The sequence below is a fragment of the Polistes canadensis genome, unplaced genomic scaffold (genome assembly GCF_001313835.1).
Source record: "Polistes canadensis isolate GaletaPanama2010 unplaced genomic scaffold, ASM131383v1 scaffold_247, whole genome shotgun sequence".
Classification (NCBI taxonomy): Eukaryota; Metazoa; Arthropoda; class Insecta; order Hymenoptera; family Vespidae; genus Polistes; species Polistes canadensis.
Window position 1 is genome coordinate 169,705 of NW_014569794.1, and position 19,468 is coordinate 189,172.

A 19,468-nucleotide genomic window follows, 5' to 3' on the forward strand; every position below is an offset into this window, starting at 1 on the left:
GATTCTTTATAAATAGAAAAAGAAGAAGAAGAAAAAGAAGAGTGGCGGAGGATGGTGGCAAAAAGGAAGAACGCGCGAGCGGAAGAGATTTGAGCGTGGCGGTTGTTCCGAGAATACGCGGAAGCGAGAAAGAAAAAGAAAAAGAAAAAGAGGAGGAGGAGGAGGAGGAGGTGGTGGTAATGGTGGTGGAGGAGGAAGAGGAGGAAAAGGAGGAAGAGAAGGAGTAAAGAAAGAAGAGAGGAAGGAGGAGGTATCAGTTACTCTGGCGTCTCGTTCATCTCGTCCAGTTCGGTTCACGTTCGTGTTCTGTCGCGTGCAAAAGAAGACACACATTACATATATATATCTATATAGATTTGTTTTCGTCTTTTTCGTTAACATTCGAATTCACGAAGACGCCCCTCGTAGACTCGCGTGGCTACCCTCCGCGACCGCACCTGTCTCGGTCGCGCGCGCACCTTTTCTAACACAACACACAACGATAACCACAAACAGGAATCAACAAACCCAACGATGATTGAACAAAACCAAAAGAAGAATTAAAAGAAGAAGAATAAGAAAATAGAAAGAGACAGGAACTATCAACAGGAGGAACAACAACAACAACAACAGTAACAGTAGCAGTAGTAGCAGCACCAACCCAGCATCAGTACCAGAACCAGTACCAACACCAGACTACGAAGAATTTCCTTCACGATGTCGCGTTGGGAACCCGCGAAGTGTGTCGTTGCTATTTTAAAGTAGTACGTATATTCCGAGCTCGGAGGACGTTCGTCTCGTTCGTTTATTTAGTTAGTTAGTTAATTTTATTCGTTCTCACTATTTTCTAACGATATTTCTACGAATGGTTAATACTTCTCCATGAGGTAAACAATAAATATAATAATTTTGATACGCGGATATTATTTGATAGAAATGCAACAAAAAAACAATGATAAAAGTTGACGGTACGTTGACCACGTTAACTATCCTTTAACCGCTATTACACAAATTACTTTGTTGTATATATATATACATATATATATAAATTACATATATATATATATATATATATAACATCTATCGCTGCTTAACGCTTGCGGTACTACTACGGTCCATCATCCACACAGCCACCCAACAGAACCAACCAACGTTTCGAGCACGCGCGAAAAACCTCCCGCCGAATATCCCAAGAGGAAAGAATGAGAAAGAGAGAGAGAGAGAGAGAGAGAGAGAGGGAAATAGTTAACTAATCGACCGTTTTATTACAAACCTTTATCTCTCTTTCTCTCTTTTTTAATAATCATCTATACGCGTGCTTTCCTTTTCTTTTCTTTCTAATAATTATCATCTATACGTGCTTTTCATTTTTCGCGCTAATTTTTTTGTTCTTTTTTAAAACACCATTAACGTTATCGTATGAACTGTTTCGTCGTTATTTCAATGTTGATAAATTAAAAACGACGTAAAAAAATATAAATCGTTCATCGTCGTATAATATTATTTTCACGATAGTTCGTACGATACGATTAAATTTAGGATCAATTAGATTATCTGTTATCGTTGTCATCGTTATCGTTTTCGATAACGAATCACTATGTCGTGAGAATAAAAAAAAAACAAAATAACAAAAAAAAGAACTCACGTGAGATTCTCTACTCGCGTATTATTTTACTACCCGTTATATTCACCGATAGATTTTAGACGAAAGAGAAGCAAAATATAACAAAAAAAACAACAAGGAAAAAGAGAATACGGACTATATACTAACCCAACGGTGGTGCATCGGAGCGTATGCGTTTTAGCATCGCGACGCATGCAAACACAATAGCAGTAGGCAAGGCTTAGGAAAGCGTGTTCGTTGAGCATCAGTGAATACGTCACGATGTTTTATTTTCAAGTTTTTATCATTCGTATCGCGTGCCGTTTGATGTGTCAACCTTGTTTTTATAGGTAAAAACGCAATTTCTTTCCTCCCTACACTATTTCAAGCCATTACTATTATAATCCGGCCTATATATTCGGCCTTGATTTTTATTCCTCTTCTTTTTTTTTTTTTTTTGAAATTTATATTAACCGTTCTACAAATTTTCTTTCAATCGAAAAACAAATTTATATCAACAAAATCCGTCGACGGACAACTAAACATAGTATGTATATTTATTATAAAATTCAAGGATAAAATGTTACATCGATAGACGAGTTTTTCATTTCGAAATCTACTTGCTGACTCACTAAACCGTATCGACGAGAAGAAAATATTATAATATATATATTCATATTTTATATATATATTTATTATATATAAAAAGGCATTCGTGTATATATACTTGTAGGTAAAACAGACACGCTTTAATTACTCATTTTTCTTAGCCGTTCCAAAAAGGCAACGACGTGTGATACCATAAAAAGAGAGAAAGAGGGAGAGAGGGAGAGAGAGCTAAGTGAAGAAGAAGATGCGTGCACGCGGTTAAAACGGTATAGGTGGTTTAGCATAGTATAACAAGTAACTAAAAACTGCGACCGTATTATACATGACGATTATGATGTTGATAACGATGACAATGACAATGACGATGAAAAAATATAACAACGACGGATAAGTTGTTAAATCCTTTGCTTCTTTTTTACCACACACACACACACACGAAGGGCAAGTTATTTCGTGCTCGTCTCGTTACTTAACAAATTTCATTGGATCATTAGAATTCCCCTAGTGGGAATATTCTTCCCGCGAGACCTCTTATGGGATATTACCATTTTTCTGCTGCTACACACACTGCTCGAAAAGAAAGGGGGTCGCGGATTTTCTTCGTTAAGGGATTAATTAACGACAAAAATAAAATAATAAAAAGGAGATCATGCCGAGTTACTTGCGGGACGCAAGTATAAATATAGAGTTACCAATATGCGCGCGTTGTGTCTAGATTATCTTTTGCCGTGTTATTTGTCCCGCAGAGAAGTATCGACCCATCTCGAAATATAAAACGGGATATCGAGTAGCCCGAAGATAAGAAATAAAGCATTCTTTCCTCCCTTTTCTTCCTATTCTTCTTCGTTACAGGACAACGTAAAGAAAATAAGAAACTTATTCTACTTTTCTTTTTTTTTTTTTTCCTTTTCCATTTTTTTCTAAATAAATCGCGATTTGTTTTGCACCTATATATATAATAAGAGAAAATAAAAATAAAATAAAAAAGATATTGAACGATAAGTATCGAAAAAAAAAAAGAAACAAAACTTGATATCGTATTTTAACACGAATTAATAAAACATTTTGTCAATCCTTTATCTTTTAACCAAGACATTTTTTCAGTCACTCGAATCTCTTTCTTCAAACTCAAGTACGACAAGTGTACGATGATAACCATCATCTTTTGCTCTCTCTCTCTCTCTCTCTCTCTCTCTCTTTCTTAGAGTAATTTAATTAAACCATCGAGCTATCTTCAGGGACCACTCCCACTAATTGCGATCTTTCGATCTCGCAGACGGCGCACCAAATGACGAGGAGACAGAGAAAAAAAGAAAACAAATTAAATGAGATAAGAATGAGAGGTATGTGAAAATAATAATGGGAAATATTATCGATGTAAACAAAACTGTTAATTTTTCGTTTCTTTCGATAATATAAAATACGTCGATATATTATATATATATATATATATATATATATATATATATAAAACCCGTTATCTCATTTTCTATTTCGAGAATTTAACCTTCAACCTATATCGTCATCGTATTTGTCTATATAACGAGAATAAATTTTGTTCTTATGCAGAAAATGAAAAGAGAAGAACGGGGAAGGAAGAAGATCATTTCGTTTTTCGCGCGAAAAATTGAATAATAATAATAATAATAATAATAATAATAATAAATCATTGATCGAAAAGTGTCATCGATCTTTCACGTTATACGTTTATCGTGTTGTTAGTGAGAAAAAAGTGTTGTTATCTGTATAACACGGAAGAATGAAGATGATAAGAATGAATGTACGAGTCAAATATGTTCTTTTACGATACACCAAAGACACGTTAATCACTCGTCAAAGTCTACTTACGTTCACGATAACAGAGAGATTAATTGAAAAAAGATAGAACGATTAGAACGAACGTTTGAAAAGAAAAAAAAAAAAAGCTTAATCCCTTTGGATCTCGTTGGAAGATATATATTACGTTCTACAAAAAAATATACCTGCACACACACACACATACACACACACAGAGAAAAGAAATTTTACGAGCGATATAATAATAAAAATCATCGCAACGAAGTGTAAACTTTTTTGTTTGTTTCTTCCATTTAATACGAAAGAGATGATTGCCTATTATATTGGAAAAATAAAAAGAAATAAAGACAGATAGATAGGTAGATAATAATAATAACAATGTATGGGATCGAAAGCGCGTGCGCGTTGACGTGCGTGTTGTGTTTGGTGCACGTCAAACGAGATCACGCTACGAGATAATTACGACGACAAGTTGTCCCCGTGGATGAATGAACGTGACCCGCACATTTTTTCTTACACTACACGGAGATAGAAAAAGAAAAGAAGAAATTAAAGGTGAAATAATAAAGGGTGGGAAAATAATAGAAAAGGTAGGAGTACGTGGAAGAAGAAAAAGAAAAAGAAGAAGAAGAAGAAGGGGAACGTTGCCTATCTTCATAGGTGAGAACGATAAGAAAAGGAAGAAGAAAAAGAAGAGGAAGTGGAAGAAGAATAAGAAGAATAAGAAGAAGAAGAAGAGAATAGCGGTTTCCAAGGCTTTTAGATTTGTTCGCAACGTGCCAACTTTATACAACACCTTCGTGATATACGCGAGTGCCAAGAACTGCTACTTTCGTGTATATAATAATATACACGTGTATAATAAATATATATATATATACACATTATATACATAGTCGTGATCTTTTTTCTTTTTTTTTTTCTTACGTTAGAAAAGAAAGTTTAACGGAAGGAAAATAAGGGGAAGAAGGTAGAAGAAGAAGAGGTCGACGTATGCGATCGGCAATAATTTGTGTCCACCAAAATCCGAGTTTTAACTCGATTTATTACTCCACTTATCCCTACCTCCCTCCCTTCCCACCCTTCCGTTCTCTTCTGTTCCATATATATCTATCTTTGATTTATCGTGAATTATTGTTGTTATGAGAATCGTGGATTATAATGGAAAGGAAAAGTACCGAAGCAAGACCGAAGATCGAAATCGTACGTGTCTCATCCATCGAACGGCGAAACTTTCGTCCCTTGGATGGGGTGCAACTTCGTGCTGCCTATAGTCACGTCAGAGTTGGAATTTATTGTCCGGAACCGGAAACGAAACCAGTCGTCGTTTGCGATAGCAAACCGCCCATCGAATACACGAGAAAATTTAAAAAGTAAGTTATTATAACTTTGCTACTTTTTTTTTTCTTTTTTCTATTTCGTTATAATTATTTTTGTGTTCTTTTTTTTGTTTTCTTTTTCTTACAACAACAATATGTCACATTTTATTCGCGTCGAATTATTTTTCCCTTTTCTTATTTTTTCTTTTTTTTTTTTTTTCGTTGTTGTTTTTGTCCCACGAATATCACGGATTTCAATGGAATTCAGGTCGAATTATTAACGCGTACGATAGTAATAAGTTTCGCCCATTAAAATGACCGAATTAAATTCTCGACGATCAGTTGAAGTCTTATGTTTATTATTTCGAAAGCGTCTAGTTAGAATTACAAATTGTGACACAGTAAAACTTTTTACCATTCGTTACGGAAACTTTGTGCATATATATATATTTATGCACATAGTTTAATAAGGTTTACGTATGTATATACACATTGTGATTAATTCATTATTTTTATTCATTTATCATTTTATCGAGTAAAGATCGTGTCTTCAATTTTTATGTATTTAAATATTGATATATACAGAAAGTTGCAATTAATTTATCTTTAACAACTTAAGATCAACCTTTGCTTTTTCAATTGAATATCAAACTTTATGTAATCGATATGCCCACTTGATACTTTTTTTTTTTTTTTACATGACCTTTTAAGAACGGAGATGCAAAAGAATTCATTATTACGTGCCGCAACGCGTAATGGAATGTCATTGCATGTTGCAACGAAACGTCTAGTTAAACTCGACGTAAGATTGATCATTATTTTTTTCTTTTTCTATTATATTTCATTATATGCAAATATTCGGTAGGATTAATTTAACGAACAGAAATATTCCTTTTTGTAATAGCGTACCTTCACAAAATCCTATATCCATTGGTGTAATAATAAATCTCTAACGAAAAAAAGAAAAAGAAAAATAAATAAAAAAAGATTCGCGAAAGAGGATTCCCCATTCGTTCGTTGAAGTTTCCAATTTTTGCTAGTCGGACGAGCGGAACGAACGAAAGTCGACCTACATTAATTCTAGGAAAAGCTGTGTTCTCGGTTCCGTCAGAACGTCATGCAAAAATATCAAGAAGATAAAATATACTTGCTACACGTGGCGTTGCTATGGTTAAAGTTAAGAGGCCTATCGACAAGAGAAGTATGTATATACGTTACCACAGGCAACTTCAGAAAAGGTTCGTGTGTTGTTGGGGTAGGTTTTGGTACTGCTGTTCGTGAATGAATGCCGAAATAAACGATCGAAGCAACCGTGTCGTCTCGTCACAACTATATAATTAAACCGTCCTTTTTTTAAAAATCTTTCCTAAATAAATTTATATATGAATGTGTGTATCTAAATTTACAAAATATTCTCAAAATTATGGATCAATCAAAAGACTGCGGGGTAGATAAAAAAAAATAAATCGAACGGAATGACACAATTATTTTGAAACAAAATAATCGAAGAAAAAGATCGAATACATTTATACGATTGTTTATCATCCCCGTTTCTCCTAATTTTGGTTTTGTTTTGTTTTTTTTTTCAGAAATTTGGGACCAGTATCGAGACTGTTGAGACGTCGTCATCACGCGACGTGTCTTGCAACTAAATCCTGTGATAACATTTATAGCGTGAATAGAAATAGTAATTCGTTGGATTGGAGATTAGGACAGAATGCGAACGAACAAGGTGATATTATCCTTCTCTCTCTCTCTCTTTCTTTAAAAAGAAATATATAACTTGAACTATAGTGGTAATTGAAAAAAAATAAATAAAAAACTTGTAAAGAAACAAAATCCAATTGTATCGACTAGTTACTTTGTTCCCTTTTAGGATTACAATCTCGACAAAGTGGTAGCTTAGACTGGAGAGTTGGAAGATCTGTCACTTTCGGTTCTAACAAGCTTCATTGGCGAGATGCCACTCGTAGTGCAGAACAACTTTCTGCCAATACTCCGATCGGTTCTGATCATATTCAAACGCCAAGTACCAAGTAGGTCGATTCTTACTTATATATGTACATATATTGTTTTTTTTTTTTTTTTTTTTTTTTTATATTGGTTGGATGTAATACATATACCTACTATTATATATAGCAGGTATATACATATATATTTTTTTTTCATAATGTAATATATATACCTATTATTATATTATAATAATATAACTTACCCCAAGATGTCATTTCACCTAAGGAAAAAAAGAGAAAAAAAAATGTATTATTTGTTCTTTTTTTTTTTTTTAGATCAAAACTCGTATCGTTACTTAGGCGACTCTCACCTCGTCTTTCACGACCAGGAAGTAAAGGATCCTTGCAATCGTCGCCGACTATTTGTCCATGGGTCCAAGTTGAATATTCGACGGAATCGATCGATGCCTCCAAACGAGAAGAGTCCCAAGAAAGTGACTTGACCTTTCAACAGGAATTACAGTTGAACGAGTTGAGAAAACGAATGGCTGGAATCGCTTCAACTTCTCAGGTAGTTCCTACCAATGTCGATCGTACGCCATGATACAAAGTACGATCGAAGTAATTGAGCTTTGAAAATAATAATGATGATGATGATGATTATTATTATTATTATTATTATTATTATTATTATCATATTAGTATTATTACGTCTAATATAAAATGAAAGAGGAAAGAACAGAATATTTTTCTTACACATTAATAACGATCGATCGATCTTAAATTAGTAACAATGTTGACGTCACTTAAAGCGGACTACTCTCTCGATGAGAAACCATTCGGAACGAAACATTATCTAAGGTGTGGTCATTAATGATTTCCGGTTTTCTTCTTATGCTTTAATCAACGTAAGATGAACAAGATAACTCATCAGAAAATATACGATTTTGTCTAACGCGTACGTTTTATTAATCCGTGATCGCGTCTCTCATTGAATATTCTTCAAATCTATTCGATTTATTTTAGTTTCTTCTTCTTTTTTCTTTCATCACGATAATATCGCATATATACAAATATATATATATATATCATTTTAAAATTGCAATTTCTTACGTATATCAGGTTATTACAAAATCTACAAACGATAATGAAGATCAAATAGTGCCACATCCGACCTTTGAAGTACAGGAATCCAACAGCATCCATCGTAACGACTACATCCATACAGCGTAAGCTTTTTAATTTTTTGTTTTTCTTTCAATTCCCCAGACCTCCCTACCCCACCCCCGCTCCCCCAAACCCCTTATCGCGGTTTAAATTCTCGAAAATGAATTTTATAATTTGTTTGATTAATATCAAATTAAAAGGACGTCTTATGATGGAACAACCAAAGATCATATGATGTACATATGAATATGTGTGTATATATATGCAGAATTTCTCGATTTCGTTTCCTATTATATAAAAAGGATTTGTATAAAAATTGAAAATGATTTTGATATATATTTTTTTTTTTTTAGCTTACTAGATCCTCACCTATCTTTTATTTTTTTCGTATAACAAGAGTAACGATTTAATTTTTTTCTCCTTTCCAATATTTATCTTCTTTTTTTTCTTTTTGTTAAATTCTTTTTTCTTTCTTTAATTCTTACAGCTCGTTTCATCTCTTAAAGTATGGAAGAAAAGTTTTGATAATCGTTCGTTCTAATAGTCTCAATCTAAATTTTGCATTAGCCAATAGAAAGTTAATGATTGCTCGATAAATGTTAATTAACAATGGCTAATATATAATGTAGGAAACTTTTCTTTCTAACATTCACGTACATAGACATACACAAATACATATATCATACTATGCACCTTTCCATTCACATTATGCATGATCTCTTTCCGAAACGAATACCTTCACCACTTTGTATATGTTACTCTCTATTAGATTATGTATATGCTGCACTTAATAAATAATTGCGAATGTTTCCCTGCATTGTGATCTTAATTTTCACCTTAGATGTGTTCGCTAAATGACTCGTGCCATAGGACAAATACTGTCATTGCGTTTAGATGACTGTCCTTGGTTAAATTGTTACATAATGTAAAAAGGAGAATGCAAAGTATACAAATTTATGAAAAGAAAAAAAGAAAAGAAAATACAAGAAATATTATATGCTCATATAAATTCTGGTAATTTTATTTTAATAATTCTGTTTATTTTTATTTTAATATTTCTTTCGAAATATCAATTAATCTTTTATATGATCTCGAGTGTTGATTTGATCATCGGTTAAATGAGATGTATTATACATATCTTTTTCTAAAAAATAATTCTTGTATTTAAACGACGCATCGAAGTATAACGGCCGTTGAAAAATTTAATCGCACCTCAACGCGATAAATACTATTCAGTATATGTACATATTAATTTATAGAAATAACCATTACAATAATGATTAACATATTTGTGAACACAAGTAACATTTCCAGTTTTATAAACGAAACATAAATAATTGTCTCTCGAAGGTACTTGAATACATAAACCGCATTTCTCATTGGGTTTAACATAATCTATTGTATGCAACGAATTTATATTTTTAGTATGAAATTGAAGGATTAAATCCAAAGAACCCTCTTCGTTTCCGTCTTCATCTTCGTCTTCGTCTTCATCTTCGTCTTCGTTATCGTCTCCATTTTTGTTTTCATCCTCAATTTCAATATCCATTTCTTCTTCTTCTTCTGTATGTTCATCATCTTCTTCTTCTTCTTCTGTATGTTCATCATATTCTTCTTCATCTTCTTCTTCTTCACATTCATCATATTCTCGTTCTTCTTCTATTTCCTTCGTGAAATGGTCATTCGAATAATAATCATCAGTGTTTTTTAGTTCAGATGAGATATCACTAGTATCAGTATCACAAAAAATATCTGATCCTTGCGTAGTACGTCGCATTTTTATATCTGGTTCAATTTTCATAAATATTTTACTTCTTTCCGTTTCTTGTTCATCCTTACATTTATTATTAGCTAAAGGTGTGCTAGTACTTATAAAGTTATTGTCTATATTTGTACAGATAGTAGCATAACTTGTAGATTCGGAAATATCGCTGCTCTGAGATTTCATAAATGAACTTTTCTTATTTTGTATATTAAATGTAAAATATGTGCTACCATTGCTTTCTTTACTACTATTACTCATTTGGCTATTATTAGTTTCTTTGCTACTATTAGTATCTCTGCTACTATAAATTTCTTTGCTGTCAGCACCGGTACTAGATTCCAATGTCGTTATTTTCTTACTTTCTCGTGAAGCTATATCAAGCATATCAGATTTTGCTTCCTGCATTTCAATATCTTTTACATTTTGTTGGTTATTGGATTTATCGACTATCATGGTATAACGACCTTGCGTCCATCTTTGCAATTCAATGGTCATTTTTGGTTTCATATTTGGTTCCATTGAAACAAGATCCAATTCCGTATAACGTTTAAGAAGATCAAAGAAGGCTTTAGATTTAAACATATCATAAAAATTCTTTAAAAATCTTGGCAGAGTCGTTTCATCAGCTATTTCATAGTTTCGTTCATCGGCAGGACCAAGTTTTTTCCAACAAATACTTTCAGAGACAATTTCTTGTGAAAGTGTATCATATATATTTTCTACGAAAAATTTGGCAAGCAATATATAAGATTTTTTTTCTATTGTCTTCTGGATAGATTTAACATATTTTTCTTCCATATAGATAGACTTTATCCATGTATCTAAGTTACTTTCCATGTCCATTGGTTCAATATATTTACATGGTAATACAGGTCTTGGCGGTCTTTTTTTCTCTGGAATAATTATTGGACCCTTGAACCAGCCATTAATGGAACAACGAGTTTTTTCCTTGGTAAGCACTTCTGCTACTTGATGGAAAGAGTTGTCTGTAACTTCAAAAAAGATGAACGAATTAGGCTCTGGTAGCAGAGACCGTACTACATTCTGAGGAAATCCATTTTCATCTGTATCGAAAAGATCCAAGGTTCCTCCATATTCAGGAAGCCATTTCGATGAGAGATACAATATATAAGCTATTTTTCTTTCACCCATATTATCATCGTGGCAAAGCAAGTAATCTGTATTTTTGTAAATTGAACTCGACATTGAGATTTTATTATTCAGTTCAATTTTTGTAACATGTTTCATCCATTCGGTCATATCTTTTTTAAAAGTTGAATAAAAAAATTGTATATTAGGTTTGCTCACAGATTTAAGGTCTTTTGATTGTGCAAATTGATGTAGATCGTTAAAAGTTTTTTGATATTTGATTCCCGCTAATTCACCTTTGAGTTTCTTTAGAAATTGTTTGTTATCCAGAAAATTAGATATCTTACAAACTCTAAAAGGTTTTGTTATAATTTCAAATTGATCTGTCTTAATCTCGTTATAATTGCACCAGTTGTTTGTAACTAAGGTCTTAAATTCTTCACTTTCAACATGATCTGAAATAATGCTACACTTCGGTTTCTTCCAGTCTGGTTCATCACTCAATGAATCGTTTGCCGACATGTTTCAGTAAAAATCTTTTTAATTTAAATTGACTAGTAATTTGTTAATTTTCTGTATAAAAAGTACTTATTTCTAGTCAATGCATTACTTTCAATATAAGCTAATATTATTTTTTGTTCTTCTTAGATGATATATGCTGATAAATTTTCTTAAAACATTTAAAAGTAAGGTTAAAATAAATATTATATCACATCTTCCTAATACGTAATATTTCTCGTTTAACCTAGTTATATATTTTTTATATTCTTTCACTAGCTCATTCGTATTAATAGTGTGAGCGTGATGCTTATAAATTCATATAAATTTTTCGAGAATAATCTTTCGTAATTTTGTTTTCTTGAAAGCATACTGTAAGACACGTTAGTTTTTAAATGGCCCACGTGGTCGTTTAACTTATGTATTCTGCAAAAAAATTAATCAATCGTAAGATACAATAAATAGTAATAATTCTAATATATGATTAAAAAATAAGTTAGATTCATTGAATTAGTTAATAATTAAAAATACAAACCCACTGAAGCAGAAAGCGTAATAATATTCCAAATTAACAAGTAACAGATTTCCTTCCGTATCGCACAGTATTCTACTGTCACATAACATGTCCGTCGTGATATTATTGAAGTTGAAAACATTGACCGGATCGAAGTCAGGGATGTATTACGTAATATTCAGTACCCGTTCTGAATCTTCCTCTGTATTCTCAATTTTATTACCGACGAAGGATGAATTCGAAAAGCGCGCTAGTTTATCTCGTGCTGCGCATGAGTGCGGCGCATGAGCACACCGCAGTACGATGTTAGGCCGATTGACGGCGCTGACGGCGTTCGGTGCCAAGATGGCGACAGCGTTACGCGTTTGACGGATGCCGTTGGTCCGCATGGAAATTCGGGGCACACCCTCGCCGCTAAATTCTACTAAGTGAGACGTCGTCAAGCACGACCAGCCTAGATATCGCGAAATAGAAGCTCAAGGAAGCCTACGCGTCTGCCAAAACTGGAGTCCGGAAAGCCAACCTCGCACGCATACGTAAGTTTTTAAAAATGAACTTCTTTAAACGCGACACCATCATCGCTCTCTCGAAAGAGTGACTAAGAAAGAAAGAGCTATACACGCACGCATGGATTTTGCATATATTCAAGAGAAACTGCTTTAATTGATTTATTCGTATTACAATCATTCATTGACGTCTTCTCTTCTTTTTACCTAACCGTTCCTACGTTCTTACAAACATTTCCTTCGAGCATCTTAACCCAACGATAATCCTTAATTTCTTTTATTCGAAAAAAGAATCATCTTAAGACAACAAGCTCCAAATTAGATCGGTATTGTTTATATCCAAATTAATTGATTTATTTCAGAAACATATTTCTCTTATAGAATATTTGTTAAACCTATTTATTTCGTATTATCATGTATCTTTCGTTCTCTCGGACAAAGATCACTACTTTATTATGATTTTATCCAAGTACCCTAAAAAGGAAAACTTACGGAGGAGTAACGTCATACTATTTATACATATATACATACGTTCAACTTCATCGACGAAACGCGAAAACGTTACTTTTTTTTCTCTTTCGGAGCAGATCGAAAGCCGGCTCGTAAATGCAGCTCGTGTGAGCGCGCGCGCACGCGCGCGCGTGTGTATGTCCGTCTTTCGGACTAATGTAAATCTTGACCTTGAACAGAACTTTCCTTCCAAAGCATATATTCCGTTTTTAGCTTTAAAATTATCTATTTTTATTTTTCGACTAGTTATGATGCTAATATTACGACCTAATAACCTGTCTCGTATTTTGTTTATGTTTGTATTTTAGTTTCTCATAAAATTCGCAAGTAAATAGATAATTGAATTACGTTAGATTTTAGACAACAGTTTAACGGATTTATCATTTAATTCGAGTGTACAAAAATATCCTATAATTATTATATATTATTTAATCGAAATAAGTTTAAAAAAATTAATTTCCTCGTATAGAAGATACGTGAGATATGAGCAGGTGCAAGATCGATTCTCGAAGAATTGATTTTTTCGTATTATAGGTTTTTCAAACTTACAATTAGTGATTAATATTATATCATTCTTTTCTTTTTTTTTTATCCTTTATCGATTAAAAGTGGTAGATATACAGTGACAGAGAGAATTATTGTCACAGATTACATTTTTCTATAATATTTTTTGTAAATTTGTAAAATGTACTATTTGTTTTTTTTTTTTATTTTATTTTATTTTTTATTTAATTATATAATATTTTATTTAATGTTTTATCTTATTTTTTATTTCATTATATAATATTTTATTTAATATTTTATTTAGTATTTTATACAATATAAAAATGAAATAAAGTATCTTAAATACTTTTGACAATATTTATATTAGATATTATAGGAAAATAATCTTTTGTCAATATTTTAGGTCAAAATTGTATATATATATACACATATTTTCCATCGAAAAATATAAAAATTCGTTCGTCATTCTTTTTGATTAGTATACATTAGCTTTATTTACTATCGGTTTAGTCAATATTTGTTCCATTTCTCGTGAAAAGATTGGTCATTAGTCTTTTTCTTAACACACAAGGAAAATACCTTAAATCGAATAGTTGGAGTGCTTGGTAAAAGTAAAGCATTTCTTGATTCTCAGATATCAGGACAGGCTTTGATATCAACGACATCGTTTCTATCGAAATGTTACTTTTTCCTAATAGCTTTCACCGACAAAAGAAGAAATGTAAAAGCACATTTTAACTATGAAATATATACTACCAGTCAAATATATTTGATCACGTAAAAATTTACAAAATGATTATAAAATATTACAATTGTAGGGTTCATCGAAATAACTATCTTTTATTTTCAGTATTGCTTTACATATTCCTGGAATCTTAACTAACAACTTCTACGATTTTGTGAAAGCAATTTGTTTTTAAGAATTAATTAAAACTAAATTATAAACGTGATCGAAATAATACGTAATCGATGTATCGAAAATACGTTTTACACAAATAAAATTTCTTTTTATGGATGATACATTAAAATCTAAACATAATTAATTATTTATTGAACAAACGATTGATTTCCTATAGAAATACTAAGGCAAAATTGGATAGAACACTTATTAAAGTCAATTTTTAATCATTTTGCAAGATGATCAAATAATTTCGACCTGTAGTGTATTATAATTCTTCTTTTTTTAGATACAAACAAAAAATTAGATTATACAGGGTGAATCATTGAATTCATTAATAATTTTATCAATATATCTATAATAATATTTATCAAAAGTATTAGTATAAATAATATTATAACTTTTGGATTATTATAAAGTCTGTTAAGTTTTGAATTCGTTAAGATCCTCATTAAAAATTGTAATTTAAATGTAAGCGCCGTAAGTAAAAAAATAAAAAATGAAAGTAAATATTTCCACTTCCGCGAATCCTTCCTTTGAAGAAATCGGATAAAGTATAAGAGCAGCGTTCGTTACGTCAGGAATTTTTTTTCCCCCTTTTCTTTTTTTTTTTTCCTTTTTTTTTTACTAGAAAAATAATTTAATTTCGTAATCACTTCAAACGATTGAAACGATGAAAAAGCCGGTCGAACTCGTTAGAAAAACTTGGCGATTTGGAGTTTGATCGATGACACAACGACAACGATATATATATGTATACACATATGTACACACGTACGTGCATACACGTGTACATAGAAATATATATATATATATATTAACCATGTAAAAATATTACAAATTTTTCGATATAAATAAAAAAAAAAAAGACAAATTGTCAGTCGTTTATTTTGAAAATTTCACGAAAATAATAGACAAAAATTTACCAAATGTTTATAAAAATAATACAATCCTATAAGTTCATCGAAAAATCTCTCTTGCTTTCAATGTATTATATTATAAATTTCGTTGCAATTGTCGAGTAAGATAAAATTGCGTGTGATGACGTTAACGGTATGTTTAAAAGAACATTGGTGGTGGTGTCTGCGTTCGAAAAATGTGTCGAACGCGTTTCCTTTTCTACCGTGTTGAAGAGTGCGCTCGCGCGTTGACGATGACGATGGGAGCAGGTTGCCGTAACGCCTTTGAACGGCATCATTCCTTGCTCGAAGTTTGCGGGGTATATACGTGCGTACGTGCAAGTGAGTGAGTGAGTGAGTAAACGAGATATATATAAGAATCGTTCAAATACCCCTTGCACCTTCTTATCAATTATTTCCTCAATCTTTTATTATACTTATTTATATTATATGTATACATTTTTTATCTAATTTTTTTTTTTAATGATACCAGTTACCATTTTTTAAATATTTATTTATTTGTTTATTTATTATTGTTATTTTCTTTTTTGTGATATCCAGAAAATAACTTACACGACGTGCATAATACATACATCGGACGACCATACTTTAATCGCATTAGTGCGACTTTAACGGTCGTCGACTCCCTGTGGATTAAAGTGCCTTTTGCTTTTCTCTCGATAAGTCTTGTAAGTATGTAACGGTTATAACGTAACGGATATGCCATTATACATTGACCATAGATATCGATATTTTCGATGTAACGATTCTTAGATTTTTAAAAGATATACTTTTCGCTAAGACCTTATGATCTTTAAGATCAATCTCCTCTAACGTCCTTGTCATTTCTTCTTTTACCTTCCATTTGTAACACATATTACACGTAATAGATACACACACGCACATATATAGATATACATGTACATATAATTACATTTATATATATATATATAATACTTAGAATCCTTACAAATGCGAATTTATATTATACTCGTAGGTGTATCTCATTTCCGTTTGTAAATGTGCACAAAAAAAAATATAGCCGTGAAGATTCGAGTTAGTTTTTTAAATGACTTAATCGCGAAGAAAATTGTTGAGTATCGCGAGCATGAACGAACGCAGCAGCTGTCGAGAGTATTCGTTCCTTTAAAAGTGTTTCAGCAATATTCCGTCCGGTAACGAGCTGATTGCTACGGATTATTTTTTTTTCTCCACTCTCATCTCTCTTTCTATCTCGTCGTTTCCTCGATATCATGCGACGTGCTACAAAAAATTCTCGGATTATATTTTTTTATTTTTTTTTATAATTAAATGAAAACCAAATTACAACGTTTAGAAAAAGTATCCATAATTTATAACGAATATACCTACGATATCATATAACGAGTTCAAATATTCTCAGTACGTATGTAATAATAATAATAATAATGATAATAATTTAAAAAAGAAAATAAAGATTTTTTTTTTTTAGTAAATATATAATATCATTTTATTTAATTTCAAATATTTCAAGTAATAATTATAAAACGTTTACAAAATACCAATGTGTACTATGATTTTAGGATATATTTTTTATTATATTATAATATAGAAAAAAAAAAGAGAGAAAAAATGGAAAAGAAATGTAACATTTACATATACGTTTTCACGTTGAGATATTACAAACAGTACGTTGAAGGAAAAAAATAAAATCGATATTTGCATTTTATTCACACTTATATTTCCCACATACTAACTTTAAAGTTTTTACGATTTACATACTTAAGTCGAACTTTACGAGCCGTTTATCATGGATAAAATTCTTTCTCTCTTTCTTTTTTCTTTGTTATTTCTTTCCGTCCATCGTCAAATTTGATTTTCTCGTCTAACTTAGTACACGTGCGAAATAATTTTATTACCGTACTACAACCACCTCGTACATTCGTTCTAGACGGTCGTGCGAGAAAACGAAGAAGAATCGTCTCGGTGCACGAACGGCCAAGTTACGAGACCTTTTACGAGGCCGGTAATCACAATAGACCATGCCTAGAGAACCAACTACGTGTCTATAATACATGTAACATATGTGTATACCTAGATATATGTATGCGTATGAATATGTCGTTGAACGACGATGTATATTCTGGAACGAAACTATAACGTGTTAGCTTGTAGCGAATATTTTGTTTTATTTTTTTTTTATCAAAGAATTTTCCAATAGATAGAATATTTTATCAATAAGTAAGAATATCTTTTTTTTCTATTGCGATAAAATAATACAAGTCACGAGAATCATTTTTATTTCTTTTTTATTATTATTATTATTATTATTATAAGATATTTCGTATACACGTGTACTTTATGATAAAAAAAAAATATAAAAGTTATTTTATTTTCAGACTATTTTTATTTGTATATTTATTTGTTTGATAATTTTATTTGGAAATTTGTTTTTTTCTTTTTTTTTTTTTTTTTCGTAAAATTCATCAACGAATATAATACGGTCGGTGCATAATTTATGAAATAAATGATGATACGAATATTGCGAGAGTAGATAGCCTTTCAGTGTACCCCTTCTAATTTTCTCTCGCTAGTTGGATAACGATAACGATAACGATGATGAGGAAGAAGTGGGACGAGGGGGGGGGAATAAATAAAGGGGTTGCGCTTCTCCTATTCACTCGTTCCAACGAGTTTGAATTTTATTCGCGTTCGTTCTACTAATATCCCAAGCATAACAGGTTCCTATATGGTTCTACTATAACCTCCTCCTCCCCTTCCCCTTTCCCCCTTTCTCTCCCTCTTTCTTCTCCTTTCCTTCTCGTTGTTGTCGCATAATTTATCGTTTGCAGTGCGTGGGTGTATGTACGCCGGGCAAACAAACCTGCGTTTTCAGGACTAACTTTCCCTTTTTCGGAAATTCCCTTTTTCTACATTTTTTCCTAATATCTCGGAAGTGGAATGAAAAGAAAGTATATTGAATGATTTTTAATTTGAAACTCTAACCATAAGTGATAATGATCGACATTATTTTCTTCTCGGAATTAATCCGTTATAGAGAAGTTCTGTAGGTGTATGGAAAAATACGGGTATGTAAGAAAAATTTGTCATTCGTGTTTATTGAATCGTATTTTTATTTATTATACTTATTTAAAAATTAAAATGATAAGTAACGGTGTAGTATTTAAAAATAAAATATATATCACAGGAATACTTTTGCATGTATTCGTATAATTATTATCGATTATTTAATTATTCTAATACGAAACTAACACAAAATATTCTGTCAAAAAGAGAAGACAATATTATAATCAGATTACTAAGAAGTAAAAAAAAAAAAAAAAACAAATAGATGACGTATGGTGTACGATTAAGATAAATCATGCTCTAGATCCAGCGTGCGTGTGCTCTTAAAAAGATACTAATTGTAAGTTGCAAAAGAAAAATCGTTTACAGACATATTTTTCATTTTTATGGAAATTATTATCGTTTCTGATTTCACGGCACTTTACTACTATTACTATTATTCTACTACTACTATTACAGATCGGAAAGGTGTGGTCAACGTGTTCACAATAAGCAAACAACGTTCTTTTAATTGACCAATTAAAAGAACGATGATTTACGTTACGTATTAATTAACCATTTAGAGATTAAGATTATTCATGTTAAACGTTTAAAAATAATTATTTATTCTTTTTCATTTGACCGATCTTTAAATATTTTCTTTTGCATGGTTTAAACGAGACGGTGGTGTCGCGTTATAATCCTTTCCTCCTTTTATTTCGAATTTTGCACGTCTTCTTTATTTCTTCAACTTCATTTTCTCATTACATTATGACGCATACATTTACATATATACGGCTATCTTTTTTTTTTT

At 31.5% G+C, this 19,468-nt stretch overlaps 2 protein-coding genes and 1 long non-coding RNA gene across 7 annotated transcripts in view; 2 read left to right on the forward strand and 1 right to left on the reverse strand.

Annotated features, from left to right (window-relative positions):
* Positions 1-201: 201 nt before the first annotated feature.
* Positions 202-19,468, forward strand: part of LOC106790560 — a 43,343-nt gene continuing 24,076 nt past the window's right edge. The window contains exons 1-7 of one of the 5 annotated variants that reach the window (XM_014755547.1): positions 202-866; positions 3,468-3,534; positions 3,761-5,361; positions 6,897-7,039; positions 7,184-7,343; positions 7,596-7,830; positions 8,382-8,488. In XM_014755547.1, coding sequence (XP_014611033.1) covers positions 5,150-5,361; positions 6,897-7,039; positions 7,184-7,343; positions 7,596-7,830; positions 8,382-8,488 — 857 coding nt within the window. In that variant the 5' untranslated portion in view covers positions 202-866; positions 3,468-3,534; positions 3,761-5,149. Of the gene's footprint in view, positions 867-3,396; positions 3,535-3,760; positions 5,362-6,896; positions 7,040-7,183; positions 7,344-7,595; positions 7,831-8,381; positions 8,489-19,468 lie in introns of all 5 variants that reach the window. The other 4 variants (XM_014755548.1, XM_014755544.1, XM_014755550.1 and 1 more) reach the window with 4 other exon arrangements.
* On the reverse strand, positions 8,522-12,827 carry LOC106790561 (prolyl 3-hydroxylase OGFOD1). The gene is made up of 2 exons (XM_014755551.1): positions 12,314-12,827; positions 8,522-12,204 (listed from the first exon to the last, which is right to left on the reverse strand). The coding sequence occupies exon 2, from the start codon at positions 11,800-11,802 to the stop codon at positions 9,655-9,657; it is 2,148 nt and encodes a 715-aa protein (XP_014611037.1). The 5' UTR covers positions 11,803-12,204; positions 12,314-12,827; the 3' UTR covers positions 8,522-9,654.
* LOC106790562 lies at positions 15,644-17,757 on the forward strand. Its single transcript, XR_001382087.1, has 3 exons — positions 15,644-15,963; positions 16,171-16,298; positions 17,540-17,757. It is a non-coding gene; the product is annotated as an uncharacterized LOC106790562 (long non-coding RNA).

What these genes read in the sequence shown, in the direction of transcription:
- LOC106790561 (XM_014755551.1), bottom strand. Translation starts at nt 11,802, where the DNA reads ATGTCGGCAAACGATTCATTGAGTGATGAACCAGACTGGAAGAAACCG.